Source organism: Anolis carolinensis, unplaced genomic scaffold, assembly GCF_035594765.1.
Source record: "Anolis carolinensis isolate JA03-04 unplaced genomic scaffold, rAnoCar3.1.pri scaffold_7, whole genome shotgun sequence".
Classification (NCBI taxonomy): Eukaryota; Metazoa; Chordata; class Lepidosauria; order Squamata; family Dactyloidae; genus Anolis; species Anolis carolinensis.
Genome location: NW_026943818.1, coordinates 18,103,167 through 18,123,741, shown reverse-complemented (window position 1 = coordinate 18,123,741; position 20,575 = coordinate 18,103,167). Strand labels below are relative to the sequence as shown.

The window sequence follows — 20,575 nt, the reverse complement described above, 5'->3', positions numbered from 1 at the left end:
GGATAAGCGAGGCTTGGATAAGTGAGACTCTACTGTAATAATATTACAATATATAGATATAGTACAATATGGTAATTTATTGCCAGTATTGTGCTATGCTAATAATATAATATTGTATGTAAATTTAATTTGTAAGCCACTCTGAGTTCCCTTCAGGGTGAGAAGGGCGGGGTATAAATGTAATAAATAAAGATATAAATACAGTAGAGTCTCACTAATCCAAGCCTCGCTTATCCAAGCCTCTGGATAATCCAAGCCATTTTTGTAGTCAATGTTTTCAACATATCATGATATTTTGGTGCTAATTTCGTAAATACAGTAATTACAACATAACATTACTGCATATTGAACTACTTTTTCTGTCAAATTTGTTGTATAACATGAAGTTTTGGTGCTTAATTTGTAAACTCATAACCTCATTTGACGTTTAATAGGCTTTTCCTTAATCCTTCCTTATTATCCAAGATATTCGCTTATCCAAGCTTCTGCCGGCCCGTTTAGCTTGGATAAGTGAGACTCTACTGTAAATAAATTTGTGCACACGACCTCGAAGGCTCGGTGAGGTGGCTCCTTGACTAATATCTACTTCCCGCCGCACTAAGTCAGATGCAGTTACCTTAAATTTCCTCATCGACTGGTAAAGCCGGCCCAGGTTACCGTAGTGTTTGGCCGTCTGGACGTTGAACTCCCCGAAGGCTTTCTTGGCCAGTTGCAGAGAGGAGAGGTGCAAGTCGTGGGCCTCCTGCAGCAAACGCTGCTCCGTCTCCTTGTTGTGACAGTCGATGGCAATCTCCTCCAAGATCAGGGCTTGGGACAAGAAAGAAAGAAAGAAAGAAAGGAAGAGTGGGGATATGGGGAGGAGGAAGCCACAGTGACACAGCACGAGAAGGTATGCTGTTAAAGCAGAACCTGAGGCACCAAATACCGAGACCAGCAGTCTTAGGAGAGACTTCCAACTCAGTATTTCCCTTCAATTCAATGAGGCAATTTCAGGACCGGATATGAAGCTCAAATTTACCTGCCAGTTTGCATATATGACACTCCCTAGCTCATATTTCTGGATTAAGCATTTGAGGATTTGATTATTTGCCTGTATTCGACCAAATAAATATGTTCTCTATGTCTCAAGCCTACATGGTGTGATGATGAGATGATGATAATAATAACAATAATAAAACTTTATTTATAATAATAATAATAATAATAATAATAATAATAATAATAATAATAATAATATTTTTATTTTTATACCCCGCCACCATCTCCCCAGTGGGACTCGGGGCGGCTCAGATATAAAACAAGCATACAATGGTATCAAATACAAAAAACACACAAATAAAATTAAAAGGCATAAAATAAAATCACAGTCATTATAAAACACATGATAAAACACAACAATAAAATCATACAAGGGGACTTGGAGAGGTTCACATGGGGACCAAGCCCGATCAACAGATAAAACAATACGACAACAGCATATATACTGTAAATACTCGAGTATAAGCCTAGTTTTTCAGCCCCTTTTTTAAGACTGAAAAAGCCCCCCATGGCTTATACTCGGGTGAGGGTCCTGGTTGGCTTATATTTGGGTCAGCTTATACTCGAAAATATATGGTACATTTATTATTTTTCTTTATTATTGTTGCTACTATTACATTTATTTTACTCTATTTTTTATTATTAATAATACATTTATTATTTCACTCTGATCTTATTATTATTATTACATGTATTATTTTACTCTATTTATTATTACATGTATTATTTTCCTGTATTTATAAGCCGGCCCGAATATAAGCTGAGGCACCTAATTTTACCATAAAAAAACTGAGAAAACATTGACTCCAGTATAAGCTGAGGGTGGTAAATTTCAGAAATAAAAATAGATATCAATAAAATTACATTGAGGCATCCGTAGGTTAACCATTCATAAATGGTTTATGAATATTTACATAAAGCTCAAATTTAACATAAGACTGTCCAACTCTGATCAAATCATTATTCTCATCTTCTTCAATGTAAATGTGTTTATGTATCCTTTTAATAATAATAGAGTAAAATAATACATGTAATAATAATAATAAATATAGGAAAATAACACATTTTTTTTAAGTTTTGGAGACAGTATTTACTGAACAGCACCGACATAAATTTACATTCTAAGAGATTATAACAATGACCAGCAATTAGAAAAGTAACATTTTGGCCTTTATATTCTCTGGATACGAAAGTGTAAACAAAAAGTAACTTTTCCAGGCTTTGAAACATAATAGAAAAACCTGCATGAAAAGATATATAGCAACCATTCCTGTTCCAGGATACACGTGTTAAAAGTATCCCTCTTTTAGTAAACATACTGCTACTCTACACTGATTCTCCAATGTGGATAATAATAAATACAGGAAAATTATACATGTAATAATAAATAGAGTAAAATAATAAATGCAAGGACCCTCACCCGGGTATAAGCCAAGGGGGGCTTTTTCAGCCTTAAAAAAAGGCTGAAAAACTAGGCTTATACTTGAGTATATACAGTAATTAGAAACCAAAGATGGTCAGACTTGGGATTTCAGAATTCTGGATAAGTAATAAGTACCACAGAACAATTAACACGAGGCTCTATGTTTATATTTATCATCAGCTTCTGATTCTTCTGATTCGCTCCCTCCTGTATCTCCGCCTTTGCTAGGTTCTGCACTATCAACATGATATCTTTACCTAACACACCGGAAAAAGCAGCACAGAAATACCTTTAACCCTTTTGGAGGAGGCAAGGAGAAGGTGGTCTTCTGGGAGGATGTGGGTGATGATACCGATGGCACGTTCGGCGTGGAATCTAAAACAAAACCACAAGGGAAACGTGAGGATAATAGGCATCTCTTGCCTTTTTCCTTGTAGCACCACTTCAGCTAAATAAATCCCCCAGGCCATCCCATTAAAAACAGGAAAGAAACACGGTTAGCCACCAAGATTGGACAAGAGCCAGCATCTTGAAGGTATTTTGCCATTTTATATAAGAGATGCCATTGCATATGATGGGGCTTGTATTATATATCACTAGCTGTGCCCGGCCACGCGTTGCTGTGGCGAAGTATGGTGGTATGGGAAATAAAGTATTGAGGAATTGGTGGTAATTAAGGTAAAGGGTCACCTGGGCTGAGTGGGTTGCTAGGAGGCCAAGTGAGCGGAGCTTAGCCTTCTAACTGGCAGCAATTGGATAAAAACAATTATTCCTCTCCCTCTAATTAGGACTTTATTTTTCTTTTCTTTTTGTTGTATCAACCTAGAGGCATGGATGAGGGGTTGTGATGTCAGTTTTCGAGGTTGTGGGGTGTTTACTTTTGTTGTTTTGATTGACTTGTTTTATTGTTGTGTTTTTATATTATCTGCTGCCTGGGCTTGGCCCCATGTAAGCCACCCTGAGTCCTTCGGGGAGATGGGGCGGGGTATATAAAATAATAATAATAATAATAATAATAATAATTTTATTATGACACAGCAAACAAGATAGATATGCTGGATTTTGTATCACAAAACCACAAGTCGAACACTTCCCAAGTGTCTAGGACTGTGTGATGTATTTTCGGATGATGCTGCAGATCCCAGTAGGGTGGCCTTTTGCAGTTGGCAGATCGTAATTTTGTCAATGTCTATTGTTTCCAAATGCCGGCTGAGATCTTTTGGCACGGCACCCAGTGTGCCCATCACCACCGGGACCACCTGCACTGGTTGTTGTTGTTGTTATTATTATTATTATTATGGCCTTGATATGGCTGTTAGGGTCATGGTAAACACAGGATCCTGGCACTCCTATGGGATTTCTCAGAAAAATACATTAATTCCTCTTAAAGCAAAGAACTTGTTTGTCTGTTGGCTGACCAAGAGAAAATATTGGTTGACTAAGTCACTATACACTATACCAAGGCTTGGTATGTGCGAGTTGAAGGATATCTATGTAGAAATTTTGGACTACAGTTTCTAGAATGCTTTCCCAAACTCTGCTTTCCGACTAGTCATTTCTTGTTCTCTCCTCCATCTCATTCCTATGCAATCAGGGCAAGAACAAAGTGTGGCCTCAATGCTGAATGGCATCCACATCCACAAACAAGCTACTGTATTCGAGCCACATTTCTGTGGTTTAAAATTCTGCATAATTTATTCCACTGGAAAGGGTTTAGCCTCCTTACAAAGTTGCGCAACCTTCCTTCGTCTGTGACTCACAGCAAACAAATACCGCAGTTTATTAAGTGCAGGCGCACAAAGCCTCTGACACAAAAGGCTCCCTTCTTACAAAGCCTTTTTAATGTCCTCTCTGGCTCCCTTTTTTTCCTTCCTTGACTTGTGTCCAGTTATATGCTTTTAGCAGCATTAGCAGTGGGAGGATGGTAAAGATGGATGGCAAAATCTGACTTTTATGGTTAAAACAGTGTATTTCAGATGAAGTTTGTGTGGGGAAATAGTATGATTCTTCTCTAGTTGTGTGTGCCGGACTACAACAGGCAAGGTAAACAGTAGCTGCCTCCTGAATCCCTTCCTATGACTATGTCAACACCAAAACAGAGAGAAAAGGGAAAGACAGATTAGTTCACGGAAAAAGCATCAAATTGTGCCTTTGTTGTAAGCTGCCCTGAGCCCCTTTGGGGTGAGAAGGGCAGGATATAAATAAATTAAATATAGTAGTCTCTCGCTTATCCAATATAAACAGGCTGGCAGAACGTTGGATAAGTGAAAATGTTGGACAATAAGGAGGGATTAAGGAAAAGCCTATTAAACGTCAGATTATGTTATGATTTTACAAATTAACCACCAAAATATCATGTTTACAAAAAATCAACAAAAAAGCAGTTCAATACACGGTAGCGTTATGTAGTAATGACTGTATTTAATTATTATTATTATTATTATTATTATTATTTTATTTTTATACCCCGCCACCATCTCCCCAGAGGGACTTGGGGCGGCTCACAGATATAAAACAAGCATACAGTGGTATCAAATACAAAAAATACACAAATAAAATTAAAAGGCATAAAATAAAATCACAATCATTATAAAACACATGATAAAACACAGCAATAAAATCATACAATGGACTGGGCAAAGTGCACTGAGTGACACTTGTAAACATGAAGGAAGTTAAGGTGCTATAAGGTGTTATTTACAAAGTTAGCACCAAAACATCAATGTATTGAAAGCACTGACTACAAAAACATTGACTACAAATAAAGACAGAATTGCATGAAATGAACTTATAGTAACAACATTGTTGGAAGTTAAATTTGCAAAATGTTCAGTCCTTGCTTCCTAGAGAAACAGCTGTGGATCCAGGCAGGAGGCAGACTGCATTGGATAATCCAGAATGTTGGATAAGCGAGACTCTACTGTAAATAAATAAACTTCTTCTTGTCATCAGTTGAGTTTCTTTTAATCTGTTGCACTGAACCAATTCCCATCCCTTGGAACGCTTAATTTAGTAAAAGGCCGAAGAAACCAGCACCACATACAATCAAGAGTAAAAACCAAAACAAACGCACAGATATGAAGTGAAAAGGGTACTCACAGGGCATTATCAAACTTTCCTGAACTGTACTGGTGAACATACGACGAATAAGCCAAGTCCTCATGAGCTGTCGCGACGTGGATGTTTTTTCCGCCGAAGACAGACTGCCTGATGTCTAGCGCTGTCTGAAATGACGCACAGAAAGCAAATCAGTTCCAGCCACTCTAGATGGGGCTTTCCAAACCCACAGTTTACTAGTTAAGCAGCAAAACATCATGTTTTACAACAAATGGAACAAAAAAAAAGCAGTTCAATACACAGTAACATTATGTAGTAATTACTGTATCTACGAATTTAGCACCAAAACATCGCAATGTATTGAAAACATTGACTACTAAAAGGCAGACTGCGTTGGATTATACAGAACATTCCATAAGCGAAGGTTGGATAAGTGAGATTTTAAATAAAAAGCCACAGCCACTCAATAGAATTCCAGACGTAAGAGAGACCATACCTGATAAATGGCAACCGACTGGCATATGTTGTCTACGTTGAGTAAATAAAACCCATAGTCTAGTAGTGTGTCTGAGTATTTAGGGTGTTTGGCTCCAAAATGCTCCCTGAAAGATTTAAAAACACAGATGATGACAAGGATTTATTCTGCAAAAGGGTACAAAAGGTAGAGCATGTTATTTTGAAAAAGGGGGTGCCTTACCGTGCAAGGTACACCGCATGTTTTATCAACTGCTCGGCTTTCTTGAATTCACGTTTTACCACACAGGCCTAAACCAAGGGGCAGAGAAGAGACTATATGAGAAGCTAGGAATACTCAAAGCCTTTCTTGTGACATCCAGTGATCCAGCACGGCATCTATTACTTGACTGTCCCACCTTTCCTAAATTGCTGGACTTGTGCGGTCCTTTACTTGCCCAAATCCCAACAGGCCCACTTCCTCTAAGTATCAAAGCGTGGCTCCAAAATAGGACCCCAGCCATCACTCTGCTACTCCCAGGTTACGTGCAGAAAAGTGAAGCTCACCTTCGAAGCTTGCCGTAAGACGTCCACAACTACTTTCACAGGTAAGCCCACCGAAATCTCCTTCATGGCTTCTATACACCATTTGTAAGCCTGTGGGTGACAGAGAAGAAAACACAAGATTATTTAGCATTTCTAAACTTTATAATCTAAACTTTATAACTTCCAAGAATTTGCAGCACTTTTATCAGTCACCTCGTGTTTACAATATTTATATGGTGTACTTTACCCAGTCTACTTTTACAGCCTCTCTGTTTTAATCCATGTTTTTATTAGGTTTTGTCAATTATTTTTATTGGGTAATGTTTACATTTTTATAATTGTGCATGTCTCTTGTCTAAAACTCTATCCTGAATTTTATTAGGTCCCTTTTATTCTGGTATTTTAAGTGATGATGTTATTTTTATATTGCTGCTGCAGTCCCCCCACCAATGAAGTTGACTGAATTGTACTTGGTGGTTGGTTGATTTACTGCTGTATTAACTCTTGTTTTATTGTCTTACTGTGTTTTATTATTTTTTGTATATTGTTTAATGTATTTATGCTGTTGTTTTTGTAAATTGTGCTAGTTGGGCCTTGCCCCATGTGAGCCGCCCCGAGTCCCCGTGGGGAGACAGTGGCGGGGTATAAATAAAGTTTTATTATTGTTATTGTTATTATTATTATTATTATTATTATTATTATTATTATTATTGTGTTTTATATTGCTATTGTTTTTATTCGGGCTTGGTTCCATGTAAGCCGCCCTGAGTCCCCTCTGGGGAGACAGAGGCGGGGTATAAAAATAAAGTTGTTATTATTATTATGACACAGCAAACAAGATAGACATGCTGGATTTCGTTTCACAAAATCACAAGTCAAACACTTCCCAAGTGTCTAGGACTGTGTGATGTATTTTCGGATGATGCGTGCAGATCCCAGTCGGGTGGACTTTTGCAGTTGGCAGATCGTAATTTTGTCAATGTCTATTGTTTCCAAATGCTGGCTGGCACACAGTGTGCCCATCACCACTGGGACCACCTGCACTGGTTTCTGCCAGAGTCTTTGAAGTTCAATCTTATTACTATTATTATTATTAATAGCTGTGGTGGGACCTTCCAATGCAAGTGGCTTTGGAAGATAGCTCCCCTCACCCCGGTGTAGTCTGAGTCAATCTCAATTCTAAATCTCAATTCGGAGCGGGAGGGGAAATCAATGAATAGCCAGAGGCTTTGCAGATATTTTGCTGGGCCTCCCCGTGTCTGCTGAACTTGTCACCCGGCGGCCAAAGGGAGCTCTTTGCCCTCAAAGCAGCAATGATTAAAGTATTTACAGAAAACCATCCCAGGCCCTCAAACCTTGCTTTCAGGAAATCCTGTTCTAGTCCGAGTACCAAGTGACATAGCAAAAGGAGAACAGTCCAGTGTTGGAAGTCAATAGAAGAAAGACATGCTGTCTTAGACTTCACAAAGAACTCTGAGAACCAAGCACAATCTGTTCCTAAAACGGTGCCCTCATACGCTATGGTTGGTGCTGACTTTTCCCAGTGACCAAAACAAACTTCACTTCCCACAAAGCCTGGCATCTGAACCAAATGCTAAATTTATTTTAACCCTAACCGCTCACCTCGTCGTAGTGGCTCTTTGCAAAGAGCAGGGCACACAGCTCTCCGTAGAGAGCGGCCTTGTTGGCTTGCTGGCCGTGCTTCGCCAGCTTGTCCATATACGACTGGGCCAGATCGAAGGTTTCTCCTCCCAAGTGGTATTTGCAGTTGCCGTTTCGGACATGGAGCAACCTAGGAAGGAAGGAAGGAGAAAATGAATGAAAAAGAAAAAAAGGGATGAAAGCAGGAGTGCAGTGAGCCCTCTGACATGCCCCCAAGGCTGTGGTATAAAGACTGCAGTCCAATAAACAAACCATAGCTATCTGCATTGGGAATGGATGTTGCGCCCATACATTTCCTTTTTTAGTAAAACTCTAAAATCAGGATAGTAAATAAAAAACAACACTCAGAAAACAAGGGAATCTCAGGCATGAAACAATCAGGTGTCTATAATCTACAGTGAATGAGAATACAAATAGTGGATACCTTGAGTAAAGTATTCATTGCAATATATACTATGATTAAACGTAAGAGATTCCATAGGGACAGGGCCTTGATATACCACTGTTTCTAGCCAAATCTAGTTTAGAGTGATGTTAAATATGACACCATAATCCCCTTCTTCTGCAGCTTGTATAACAAGTGCCACTAAAAGTTGTTTATATAGAAGATAATATTACATTATCAACAGTACTTATATACTATATACCATACTTTCCTTTTTTACGTTTCACTATGAAACAATCAGGGCCAGTGAACATCTCCCAACAAAGGGTTCCCCCAGACAGGAAGCAGTCAGGCTTTGAAGCTGAAAGGCCATTTGATGCTAATCAAGCTGGCCAATTGCCTCAAGCAAACAAGAGCTCCATACCTCACAACCTCTGAGGATGCCTGCCATAGATGTGGGCGAAACGTCAGGAGAGAATACTTCTGGAACATGGCCACACAGCCCGAAAGACATACAACAACCCTGTGATCCTGGCCATGAAAGCCTTCGACAACACAAAGAGCTCCTTCTCCCACCCTGGACATCATTCCACAGATATATAAACCCCACTTGCCTAGTATCTAACAGACCTCACAACCTCTGAGAATGCCTTTGTTTACAGATTTTATATACTCTTAGCTCCATCCAACGGCTTGGTAACACTATCACATTTATGTACCTTAATTTTCCTAATGGACACAGCAACTTTTGAATATTCAGACCCATAACCTCACCCTTCCACGGCTTTTTGCAACAGGGTTCATGAGCTTACCTGACACAACATTCAACAGCACGGAACCAGTGGAGTATCTCATCATGGAGCGTGCATAACTGTAGGCAGGAAAGGAAGACCTTCTCGGCATCACTATACCAGCCAGCGTCTGAGAGGAAGCCTCCTAGGAAAGCAGACATGGACACGGCAATGAGCATTGAGTGAGGCATAAGCCTCTGTACAGAGAGACTGTGGCAGCCATTTTTAATAGGGGCTTCCTGCAAAAGCTGGACTGCTTTTGAGCATTTTGTGGGAATCTCTCTTTCCTTTCAGCAAGCAAACAGGCCCTGTTTCTCAATTTGCAACCCACTTACCTAAAACAAATCCAATCTGGATGGCTTTTTCTTTCACGGCAGCATCCGATTCTGCGATGTAGGAGCACCTCCTGCTGAACGAATAGGCCAAAACGGAGGCCACTTTTACCCCATGATCCATCAACGCCTGAAAGCAATGATGAAGTAGATGTCTGAAAGAAAGAGGGAAAGGAATTTTTATTTCCTGTTATTGTTTTGAAGCTGCAATCTGGACAATACCAACTAGTGAGTGAACTGTACTGTAACATGCCTAAGATGGTAATAATATACCATATATAGTAGAGTATAAGCCAACCCGAATATAAGCCGAGGCACCTAATTTTACCACAAAAAACTGGGAAAACATTGACTCCAGTATAAGCCGAGATACCAATAAAATTACATTAATTGAGGCATCAGTAGTTTAAATGTTTCTGAATCTTTACATCAAACTGTAATTTAAGATATGACTGTTCAACTCTGATTAAATCATTATTTTCATCTTCTTCAATGTAAATAATAATAATAATAATCTTTATTTATATCCCGCCACCATCTCCCCAACGGGGACTCGGGGCGGCTTACATGGGGCCATGCCCAGAACAATACAATATAACAAAATGTGCTTATGTATCCTTTTAATAATAATAGTGAAATAATAAATATAATAATAATAATAATAATAATAAATACAGTGAAATAATAAATGTAATAATAGAGTAAAATAATAAATGTATTAATAATAATAAAAATAGAGTAAAATAAATGTAACAATATCAATAATAATAGAGAAAAATAATAAATATACCATATATACTTGAGTATAAGCTGACCTGAATATAAGCCCACCAGGACCCTCACCCGAGTATAAGCCAAGGAGGGTTTTTTTCAGTCCTAAAAAAGGGCTGAAAAACTAGGCTTATACTCGATTATATACAGTAATAATAACAACTTTATTTTTCTATCCCGCCTCCATCTCCCCGCAGGGTACTCGGGGCGGCTAACACAGGGCCAAGCCCGAAAACAAATAAAACAAAGTAAACAGCATCTTCAACTAAATAAAACACATTAAAATCAGATAATACAATACAATAGCAATACAAAGGCAATAAAAAACAATTTAAAACATGGATAAAACAACATAAAAAGACCACCATTTATGAGAATGGAGTAAAATGGGAGGGCAGTCTAAACAAAAGTGCAGCGATATATTTTATGGTGCCATTTGGGGGCGAAAAGGACAAAGTGCTCAAACATTCTCAAGATTGGAGTGAGGGAGAACATCAAGTTAATTCCAGGAAAGAGTAGAATAAAGAATAATGCATTCATTTAGGTGGTGTTCTATCAAACATTTCACAAATTTCAGGGGAGACCAACAAACGTTTTTGGGGGGAAACATATGTATTTCACTTCTTATTCTAAAATTATGATCTGTCTTTTTTTCCTTTTTGCTGAAAAAGAGAGAAATAATATATACTGGTGCGTTGCTTACTTCTACATCACTGTAAGCAATTCTGACAATTCTGCTTAGATGTCTATCAGTAAAGCCAGTGCGTGACTTTAGAAGTAGTGAATGGCGATTAGAATTTCCAAACAATATAATAAATAATATAATATAATTTATTATATTATTTATTAATATATAATATAATTTATTATACAATTTTTTAAAAAATCCTTATTTAAAAGCAAAAAGAAAAAAAGGGCCAACATTCCCAAGGACGGGGTTACCTTTTATCTAGAGCCCGAAGCACCTTTGCAAAAACTTCTAGTTCACAAAATTCACTACCCAGCTGGCATAGTCGGCCTTGTTGGTAAAGCTGCAGGGAAAAAAAAATAGTTATGAGCGACATAAATAGAGAAGCTGGTATTAAACCTAAGGGGCGGAATACTGTTTGTCCCAGCATTGGGTGTGACTGCTCCTTTGTCAACAAGGGTTACAAATGCTACAGCTCTTGAATACAATACATTTCAGTTTAAAACCTAACATCTTTTATTGGCAAGAAGAGGGAAAGCCATCCCACACCGAAATATTTAGCTCACAATCTTGACCAGAAATCGGCAAAACGTGGAGTAAAACAATGTGCAAAGTATTTTTTACCCCACTCTTTCCAACCCCTGGTCTAGACAGTATTCTTAACATATTTCAAAAAAATTGTTTCCCATGTGTTTTTAGGGGGGACAATTTTGTCATAAGGGGGGGGGGGGCTCATTTAAATCCTAAGAATGCCTCTTTTGAAAGCTAAAAATAAATCAGTATGCCACCTCATTTGCCCGCTTGCCATGCTAGACAGAGAGTTACAAATCTTGGCATGTGGGAAGAATATTAATTATGCATGACTGTTGTTGTGACAAGTATACAAAGGTAAGAACACAAATGAAGATCCCTTAATACAGGTTCTTTCTTCTTTTCTTTGCTTTTATAAAGATGTTTTTCTCTGTAGAACCTAACAAGACGAAAGCTGCAGCCTGAAGCCATCAAACTTGACAAGTCATGCAAAAGTTGGCCTTGTTCAATGTGAAACAGGGATTGGATGGAAGGCCCTTTCCCTTCCAGTCATATATCTGTCTCTGTTGCGGAAAACAAGCCTCCAGATATGGGCCACCATGCTACACCTTTTGACCCGCTTACCTTTCAAATCTACACAGAACCAGGCTGTGGCACAGCTGGTTAGTAGCCAGCTGCAATAAATCACTACTGACAGTGAGGTCATGAGTTTGAAGCCAGTCCGGGTCAGAGTGAGCTCCCAAATATTAAAAAGTCTAGCTTGCTGTTGACCTATGCAGGCTGAAAGACAATTGCATCTGTCAAGTAGGAAATTTAGGTACCGCTTTATGCGGGGAGGCTAATTTAACTAATTTATGACACCATAAAACCTTCCAGCAGCGTGTGGAAGAATTAGGAAGTACTCCATGAAGTACTCCATGCTCGGTGTCACAAGTGGACGGTGAAGCGGCAGCTGGAATCAAGCATACCCTCATAAAGCCAGAAGCTGGAATATTAAAGTGCCTCTGTGTCTGTCTATATATGTCGTATGTCTAACGGCATTGAATATTTGCCATGTATATGTGCATTATGATCCACTCTGAGTCCCCTTCAAGGTGAGTAGGGCGGAATATAAATACTGTAAATAAATAAATAGTCCAGGGATGAAAATAGACAAAACCTTAACTCTATTCCACTATTGCATTGTCCAGGAAACGTGTTGCAACTTCCAGGACTGACGCTTCCATGCCTGCCAAAATGACACACTTCCAGATATGTTTACAGCTCTTCCTGGGAACCATGCCCGGTTATTTGGTAATGACACATCAAGGCGGCCTATCAAGCAAGGAGCAGATTGCTCGTTCGAGATATTTGGGAGAAGAGGCCACCTTTGATCCGGACTGCCAACCCAACTGGCCTGCTCCCAAATTTCAGTGGACAATTCCCACGTGGGAGGCTTGGACGCAAAGCAGATCTGAGGACTTGTTTACTGAGATGCGCTGCAGTCCACCCTTCCCAAACATCTCACACAAAAAGATAATGCGAATGTAGTGGAAGCTTAAGTGTTTGCAATTCAGACTGCATATTTAAAAGCCCGGAAAACACACAACAACCTTGTGATTCCGGTCATGAAAGCCTTCAACAACACATAGCCAAATTGCTTTTCATGTTCCACATATCTTAAACTCACACATATGCTGTGTACGTTCCTTTCTAAAGCATCCTTTTGAATAAAACAGTGTTTATTGTATGCATGTCAACATGAATCTTGTTTAATGCTACCAAGGACTGACTCACAACATGTGTAAACAAACCCACTTCAGATTGCAATTTCCCTTTAAATCTTGTTTTGACCACAAGCTTGCATGGGTAAGTGTATACCTTTCTAACGAGTTCAATGAAGAAAGGCTTAACCACATATATGAATTTATACAGATTTTTCTGAACCTCTACAAAGGAGCTATATATCCTGGAAGGAGAATAACACCTGTACTAATACATCTGTTGCTGTAGTTAACACCATCCAATACTGTATCAGGCTTTTAAGGAGTACCACTCGGCATTTACGGAGAAATGTTCAAAATGTTTACCAAGCACCGACCTTTACAACAGTGCTGTACAACAAACAAGTATTATCTCATTCTTGCTCCACAGTTCAGTTTTATTTGGATATGAACACAAAGATAAAGACGCAAAACTTGAAACAGACCAGTAACACCAGCAGAGAAGTTGAATCACCATCAAACTATTAAAAATGAGGTGAAAACGCAGTGCCTAACCCCAATCTACCTGGCAAGTTTGTGGCCAAACAAGATTTAAAGGGAAGTGGAGGGAGAGGCAGCACTCTGGGAAATAAATACATCATTCTTCCACGTTAGCAATTACGACTTTGCAGATTGGATTATTCATGGATTTGGTTTGAAATGCTCCCTCTGGGAATCTCCAGTGTGATTCTATGGTAAACTTTCTCCAGTCATAGGAAGAATCTCTAGATCTTGATACAACAACTCAATTTCTAGATCCTCCAGTGTTATTCTAGGGTTAGCTTCGAGCATACGCTGATCACAGAGTAGTTCTGGAAGACATACAAATACCCAGAGAAATGTTTTTTCAGATTAAAATATAACTGCTTTATCTGCATTTTTTCACTCTCATGCGGCTCCTGTACCCCCAATGGTAGGAAATATGGAGGGCTAACTGTATCCTGCAGCTGAGTAAAATTCCTATGAACACAACTTGGATTCCTCACCTCAAACAACAGCTGGGATGTCATAATATAGGCTTGTAAACATATGAATGGGGACAGCATTTTGGACAGTCTCATCGCCAGATTAAGGGCACTTCAAAGGTAGCTCCCGTTGGCCCTTACTAATGTTGCTGCCTAGTATCTGCTTGACATATTTATTCTGGCCCTTCAGCAAAACGTGGGAGGCCCTTCCAGCATCAGAGTCAATTCCTTTCCTGCTGTAACACTGGATTTCAGTCTGGTTGTTCTGAGCTGAAAGCAAATACTGATCACTTATTGGGGTGTAAGAAAAAAAGCAAAGTGTAAATGCTCCTTGGTTCAATATGAGACAGTGTTGACATTAACCAGAGTTCATACAACTACCAATGTCGCAATTTATATGAGAGAGCTGAGAAAAAGAATAAGTTATGGAAAGGGAAAAGAGGACATGATCTGGGGTTAATGTTGGCCTCTTAACATAGCAGTTTCCCAAACTGGGCCAATAATAATAATAATAATAATAATAATAATAATAATAATAATAATAATAATAATAATTTTATTCTTATACCCCACCCCATCTCCCCGAAGGGACTCGGGGTGACTTACATGGGGCCAAGCCCAGTCAACAACAATAAAATAACACCATAAGCAGTAACTGTATCTTGTTAGGGCCAGCAGGTCTTATTCGACTTCTGGGGGACATAGAAACCATAGCTAACAACACCAATTATCAGGAATAATGCAGGTTATAACACCTGGGAAATCAAAGTTGGAAACCACTCGGAAATAAATCTCTTTTTTTCCTAGGCACGTCTCTTCTTCCATTATGTTGCCCATTTAGCTACTGGGACATGTCTATCCCTACTGCTTTCCAAATTAGATGCTGTGCTGAGGTCTTGGGATAGACTGGAGGGGAAACATCCTAGGTAAATATCAATCTGAATGCAGGGTCCAGCCTTTCACTGCAACTCCCCGATGCTCTCAGCTCCAAGCAAAATCCACAGCAAGAAAGATCCTACTGGCTCCTCTATAGGATTAAAGACTTTAATCATAACTCCATCTTGCCGCTGCAGGAAGAGAGCAACATTAAATCCTCTCCCAGGCTGTTTTCACTTCTCTCTGCTTAATATACTCATGCCTTTTCCCTCCATAATTCATTTGCAGCACTATAATCCTACCAGGGCTTTCATTGTTGTTGTTATTGTGTCATAATCCCCTAGTCGTATTTTACAAAATTTCAACCATTTCTTACTCAAAAGGCTGATAGAATGTGTTATGAGGGGATATCTATGTAACCAGTTACAGAAAGGGATCAAAGGATGTGAAGGGCACAAATACATATATCCAGAGAGGAAAGATACCTCTAGATCAAGAGCTGTATTTGTCACTTGGAGCTCAATGGAGGCCAACTTTCATTCATTGTTGTACTCTTAATTCCCATAATCCTTGACCACCAAACATATTCCCTAGAGATAATAAGAACTGGAATCCAATATTATCTGGGAGGGGGGGGGGGTGCAGGCTGTCCAACACAAGCTACCAATACTGGGCTACATGGACCAGAAATATGACTAGCAGCCTTCAACAATTCACCAGTTGTTTTGTGAAGTAGACCAGATTTCTTGGGGGTGAGTCCTTCCAAAGTGTTCTACCTTATTTATTATTATTTTATTTTATGACACAGCAAACAAGATAGATATGCTGGATTTCGTATCACAAAATCACTAGTCGAACACTGTTATTATTATTATTATTATTATTATTATTATTATTATTATTTATTAGGCCTACGAGGGATCGCCTAATAAATAAGTTCTACCAGACAACTCCCATTAGGAATAGCAAGGGCTGGAAGGAATTGTAGGCAAAAAAATCTGGACAGACTCAACTGGAAGGAAGCTAAACCCCAGTGTACTACAACAGATGGATAAGCAGTTCACTTACACATAGTTTAAAGAGGGAAAACACTGAGAGTAGTGAGACCCAGTGACCATGGAATGCAAAAAATAAAATAAAAAATACAGTCTACCACATTTTCTTTTGCATAATATTACTGAATAACGCCAAGCTGGATTTTGTACATTCCACAGCCACTTGATCTCATTGCTTTAATGTTTTTTCTCTTTATTTCCTCTCCACCCATGTAAATATACACCTACCAGCCAAGGATAACCATTCATGCACCAGACACACTAATGCCTACTCTATGAAAAGCATGACGGAAGATTCCGACATGGCAGTCCATGGAATAAGTTGCTGTAAGAAAAATGTTGACTATGGAACACAGAGCGTCAGGTTTTATGGCTGCAAGAGTATCCACACTGTATAACAACCTTCTTTTAGAAACTTTACATGTCAAGTGTATGTAAAAATGAATGGAGTCAGCAGAGCCATGAGTCAACCAACCCAGCACATGCTTCTGAGTAAATGCTCTTGCAAATCGGTACATGTTGCAGGAGCCTTACTACACTCTGTGCTTCTTCAGATGTGTGAGCATATGTTCTCAATAACACAATGTTCCCGAATCTAGGATTTGCATCAAAGAAATGTCCCTTTAGCACCAAAATATCACAATATATTGAAAACATTGACTACAAAAATGGCTTGGATTATCCAGAGGCTTGGATAAGTGAGGCTTGGATTAGTGAGACTCTACTGTACTATGATTAGCCGGTATTTAAGGCACTTTAGGGGATCTTTTAACTTTAAAAGGTACAGTAGAGTATCACTTATCCGACCACTCATTTATCCAACGTTCTGTGTTATCCAACATAGTCTGCCTCTCGCCCAGATCCACAACTGTTTCTCTAGGTAGACAAGGATCACAGATTTTCTAAAATCTTCACAGGACTGAATTCTTTACAGATTTAACTTCTGACAATGTTGCTACTGTAAATTCATTTTATGCAATTTTATCTTTATCTGTAGCCAATTTTTTTAGTAGTCGATGTTTGTGTTGTCAATGTTTTCAATACATTGTGATGTTTTGGTGCTAAATTTGTAAATACAGCAATTACTACGTAACGTTACCATGTATTGAACTGCTTTTTCTGTCGATTTGTTGTCAAACGTGGTGTTTTGGTGCTTAATTTGTAAAATCATAATGTAATTTGACATTTAATAGGCTTTTCCTTAATCCCTCTTTATTATCCAACATTTTTGCTTATCCAACGTTTTGCCAGCCCATTTATGTTGGATAAGCGAGACTCTACTGTAGTATTTATCTGAAAAGCAGTACAGCCCACTCTGAAAATGGGCTGGGCGAGTGTGTTTTGCTGACTTCTTGGAATGTGAAATGTGTCTCCAGACCTTTGTCATTTTAAAAATTATGACAGTCAACTGTAAAGGAACAGCTATATTGTGAACATTTTACTCTTCAGAAGAGAGACTGGCCAAAATAGTAGAGACAAATTAATATGAAAATGACAAGAGTTGTATAAAAGACATGCTTCTAATTAGGCCATTCTCCTTTGGTGAGTCAAACTGGTCTGTTTTTCCCTCCTCAGCTGTCATAAAATGGTCAGGCAAAATAGTACAGCTTTGCAAATGGGCTGGCAACATTTCAAACTGTACTGTTCCCTCTCACGGGGAATTGGGAAACACTGTGGAGCAGGGTTTTTGGTTTGTTTGTTTATTTTGGTGCAATGGAGAGCTGCAATAATAAACAAGGGAAAGAAAATCCAGTTTGCCAATAAAGTAGAGTCTCACTTATCCAAGACTCGCTCATCCAAGGTTCTGGATTATCCAAGGCATTTTTGTAGCCAATGTTTTCAATATATCATGATATTTTGGTGCTAAATTCTTAAATACAGTAATTACAACATAACATTACTGTGGATTGAACTACTTTTTCTGTCAAACTTGTTGTATAACATGATGTTATACAACATGATATATAACATGATGGCCATCTGTCGGGGGTGCTTTGAATGCGATTTCCTGCCTCTTAGCGGTGGGTTGGACTGGATGGCCCATGAGGTCTCTTCCAACTCTACTATTCTATGATTCTATGATTCTATGTTTAGGTGCTTAATTTGTAAAATCATAACCTAATTTGATGTTTAATAGACTTTTCCTTAATCCTTATTATCCAAGATATTCACTTATCCAAGGTTCTGCCGGCCCGTTTAGCTTGGATAGGTGAGACTCTTCTATATTTCATACTGCCCCAATTGCTAGATTTGGACTATTTCTTTTAAATTACTGGAAAATAAATGTTTAAGCAGTATGCAAAAAGAAGGCATATACACATGAACTGTATTAGAAACAGAATAACAAATGCCTTCATTTGTTATTCTGGGTGTAGTCTAAGTTAACCACCTTCAGAGAATTCTGCTCCAATTACGATGTCCAAATAACATATTTGGAAGTAATGTTTTGCAAAAACCCAGCAGAAACTAGGTGACCTCCTTTATCCAAGCAAAGGAAACCTGAAAAGCATTTCAAATTCAATCAATATCCCCAGTATAAAAGCCTTTCATATCAATCATAAACCTTTCCATAAGTGTTTCAATCTGTGGCAGTAGATTCATAGAAGAACAGTTGGAAGAGCCGTCAAGAGCCATCCGCCCCAACCCCCTGCCATGCAGGAATTAACATCACAGTCCGTAATACTGTTCCAGTACAGCAGTAGACAAGATCCCAAACAACACGTTTGCCCTGTGGGCTACGAGTGACCTTCTGTTGACCACCAGTGTCCTCTCCTATTGCCTCCATCTCTTCAACACTCATGCCAAATGAAAGCATCCAAGACAGTTGTCTCATACAACCACTTATAAATTTTGTGTCATGTCTTAATTAGATTTTCAGCAAGGAGGGAACTGTTTTGGTGTTCTGTTACCTGTAAAGCACCATTTACAGAGAGGGTGCTATTTAAATAAATGGAAATGGTAATGTTAGTAGCAGTCATAATCATAATAATAATTGATGCCTCCCTCTCTCAAATCCTGACTTGCCTCCATTAGAAACTACCTGTGTTCCACATTCTCACAGGACACCAGGACACTTCCAGGGCCACAAAAAAATGCCAAATGTCAGTGTAACTTCCAAGATAGCAACTGGAAGGATCCATTCGGGGCTCTCAATGAGACCCCTCTAAGAAGCTGCCTATCCCCATTTTAAATCCTTGCATATATTTTAATCACAGGCTAGAAAAATGCCAAGCAGGCTATAAAAATGCTTCATTAACTCCCCTCCCTTTTTTATACATAACAGATTCAGATCTAATAATTTACAGCTGGGGAAACATTATTGTTATGACAAGAGCAAGCTTTTGGATCCGCACAAATAGGGTCAATGACAAAATGCTGTGTTAATGAAGCCACTGCTTTCAAAACAGTCTTATCCACTCTCCATTTCCATCTCTCTAAGCACAATACAACCTCTTATCCATAGATTAGATATTCATAGTTTTATTTACACACACTCCAAAAATACCACACATCCCATAAGTGTTTATAGGCCTCTCAATGACTCTCAGTGCAACTCTATAGTAAGCTACCAATGCAACTATAGTCAAATGATTTGTAATTATGAAGGGGTTCAGGTATCCATGAAGGGTTTGTGTGTGTCTTGGAATATGTTGTTGTTATTATTATTTGTATTTATACCCCACTTTATCTCTCCTAAAGGAGACTCAAAGCAGCTTACCATAAAAGCAATAGCATTCAATTTAAAAATATACCAATATGCAAACATTAAAACAGAATTAAATATAAACAGTATTTAAAAATTCCCAGTTAAACATCATTAAAACATATTCAAAGATAAAAACCACAGCATCCCCTGAACTGATCTTTAAAAACCTTCATCTTTCAAGGATAACAAGGAGTCATGCTGTATTTCACTTTTCTGACCCCCCACAACAGTGGCTGTTGAACCTTCTGTTTTCTTTTTTGGAGAGGAGGTTACATTGAACTGTTTTTGCCTCTACAAATCATTGAGTTCTCCAAACCTGATACTTCTGTTTTGTCTGGATGCTATTTTTGTCTATGTAAGCAACAACATTTATGCCAGAACAATAGGAACTGAGGCAATTATTTAAAGCATGTATTACTCACAAACATCAGAAGGTATGAACCTAATACTTGTAATTAATGAAATGGAACCAAAAGGGCATCTGGAGACATACCCTTGCCCAGGGGCGCATCCATCAACAGATCTGACCTTTTAGCATTCACAACACCTAGCAA

General features: G+C 38.7%; 1 protein-coding gene across 1 annotated transcript in view; it reads right to left on the bottom strand.

Annotated features, from left to right (window-relative positions):
- appbp2 (amyloid beta precursor protein binding protein 2) overlaps positions 1 to 20,575 on the bottom strand; it is a 32,645-nt gene that overhangs the window by 8,112 nt on the left and 3,958 nt on the right. Inside the window, exons 2-11 of the mRNA XM_062959519.1 lie at positions 11,401 to 11,489; positions 9,691 to 9,842; positions 9,377 to 9,500; positions 8,141 to 8,309; positions 6,539 to 6,628; positions 6,216 to 6,283; positions 6,015 to 6,120; positions 5,561 to 5,685; positions 2,751 to 2,836; positions 617 to 807 (exon numbers count right to left, since the gene is read on the bottom strand). Coding sequence (XP_062815589.1) covers positions 617 to 807; positions 2,751 to 2,836; positions 5,561 to 5,685; positions 6,015 to 6,120; positions 6,216 to 6,283; positions 6,539 to 6,628; positions 8,141 to 8,309; positions 9,377 to 9,500; positions 9,691 to 9,842; positions 11,401 to 11,489 — 1,200 coding nt within the window. The remainder of the gene's footprint in view (positions 1 to 616; positions 808 to 2,750; positions 2,837 to 5,560; positions 5,686 to 6,014; positions 6,121 to 6,215; positions 6,284 to 6,538; positions 6,629 to 8,140; positions 8,310 to 9,376; positions 9,501 to 9,690; positions 9,843 to 11,400; positions 11,490 to 20,575) is intronic.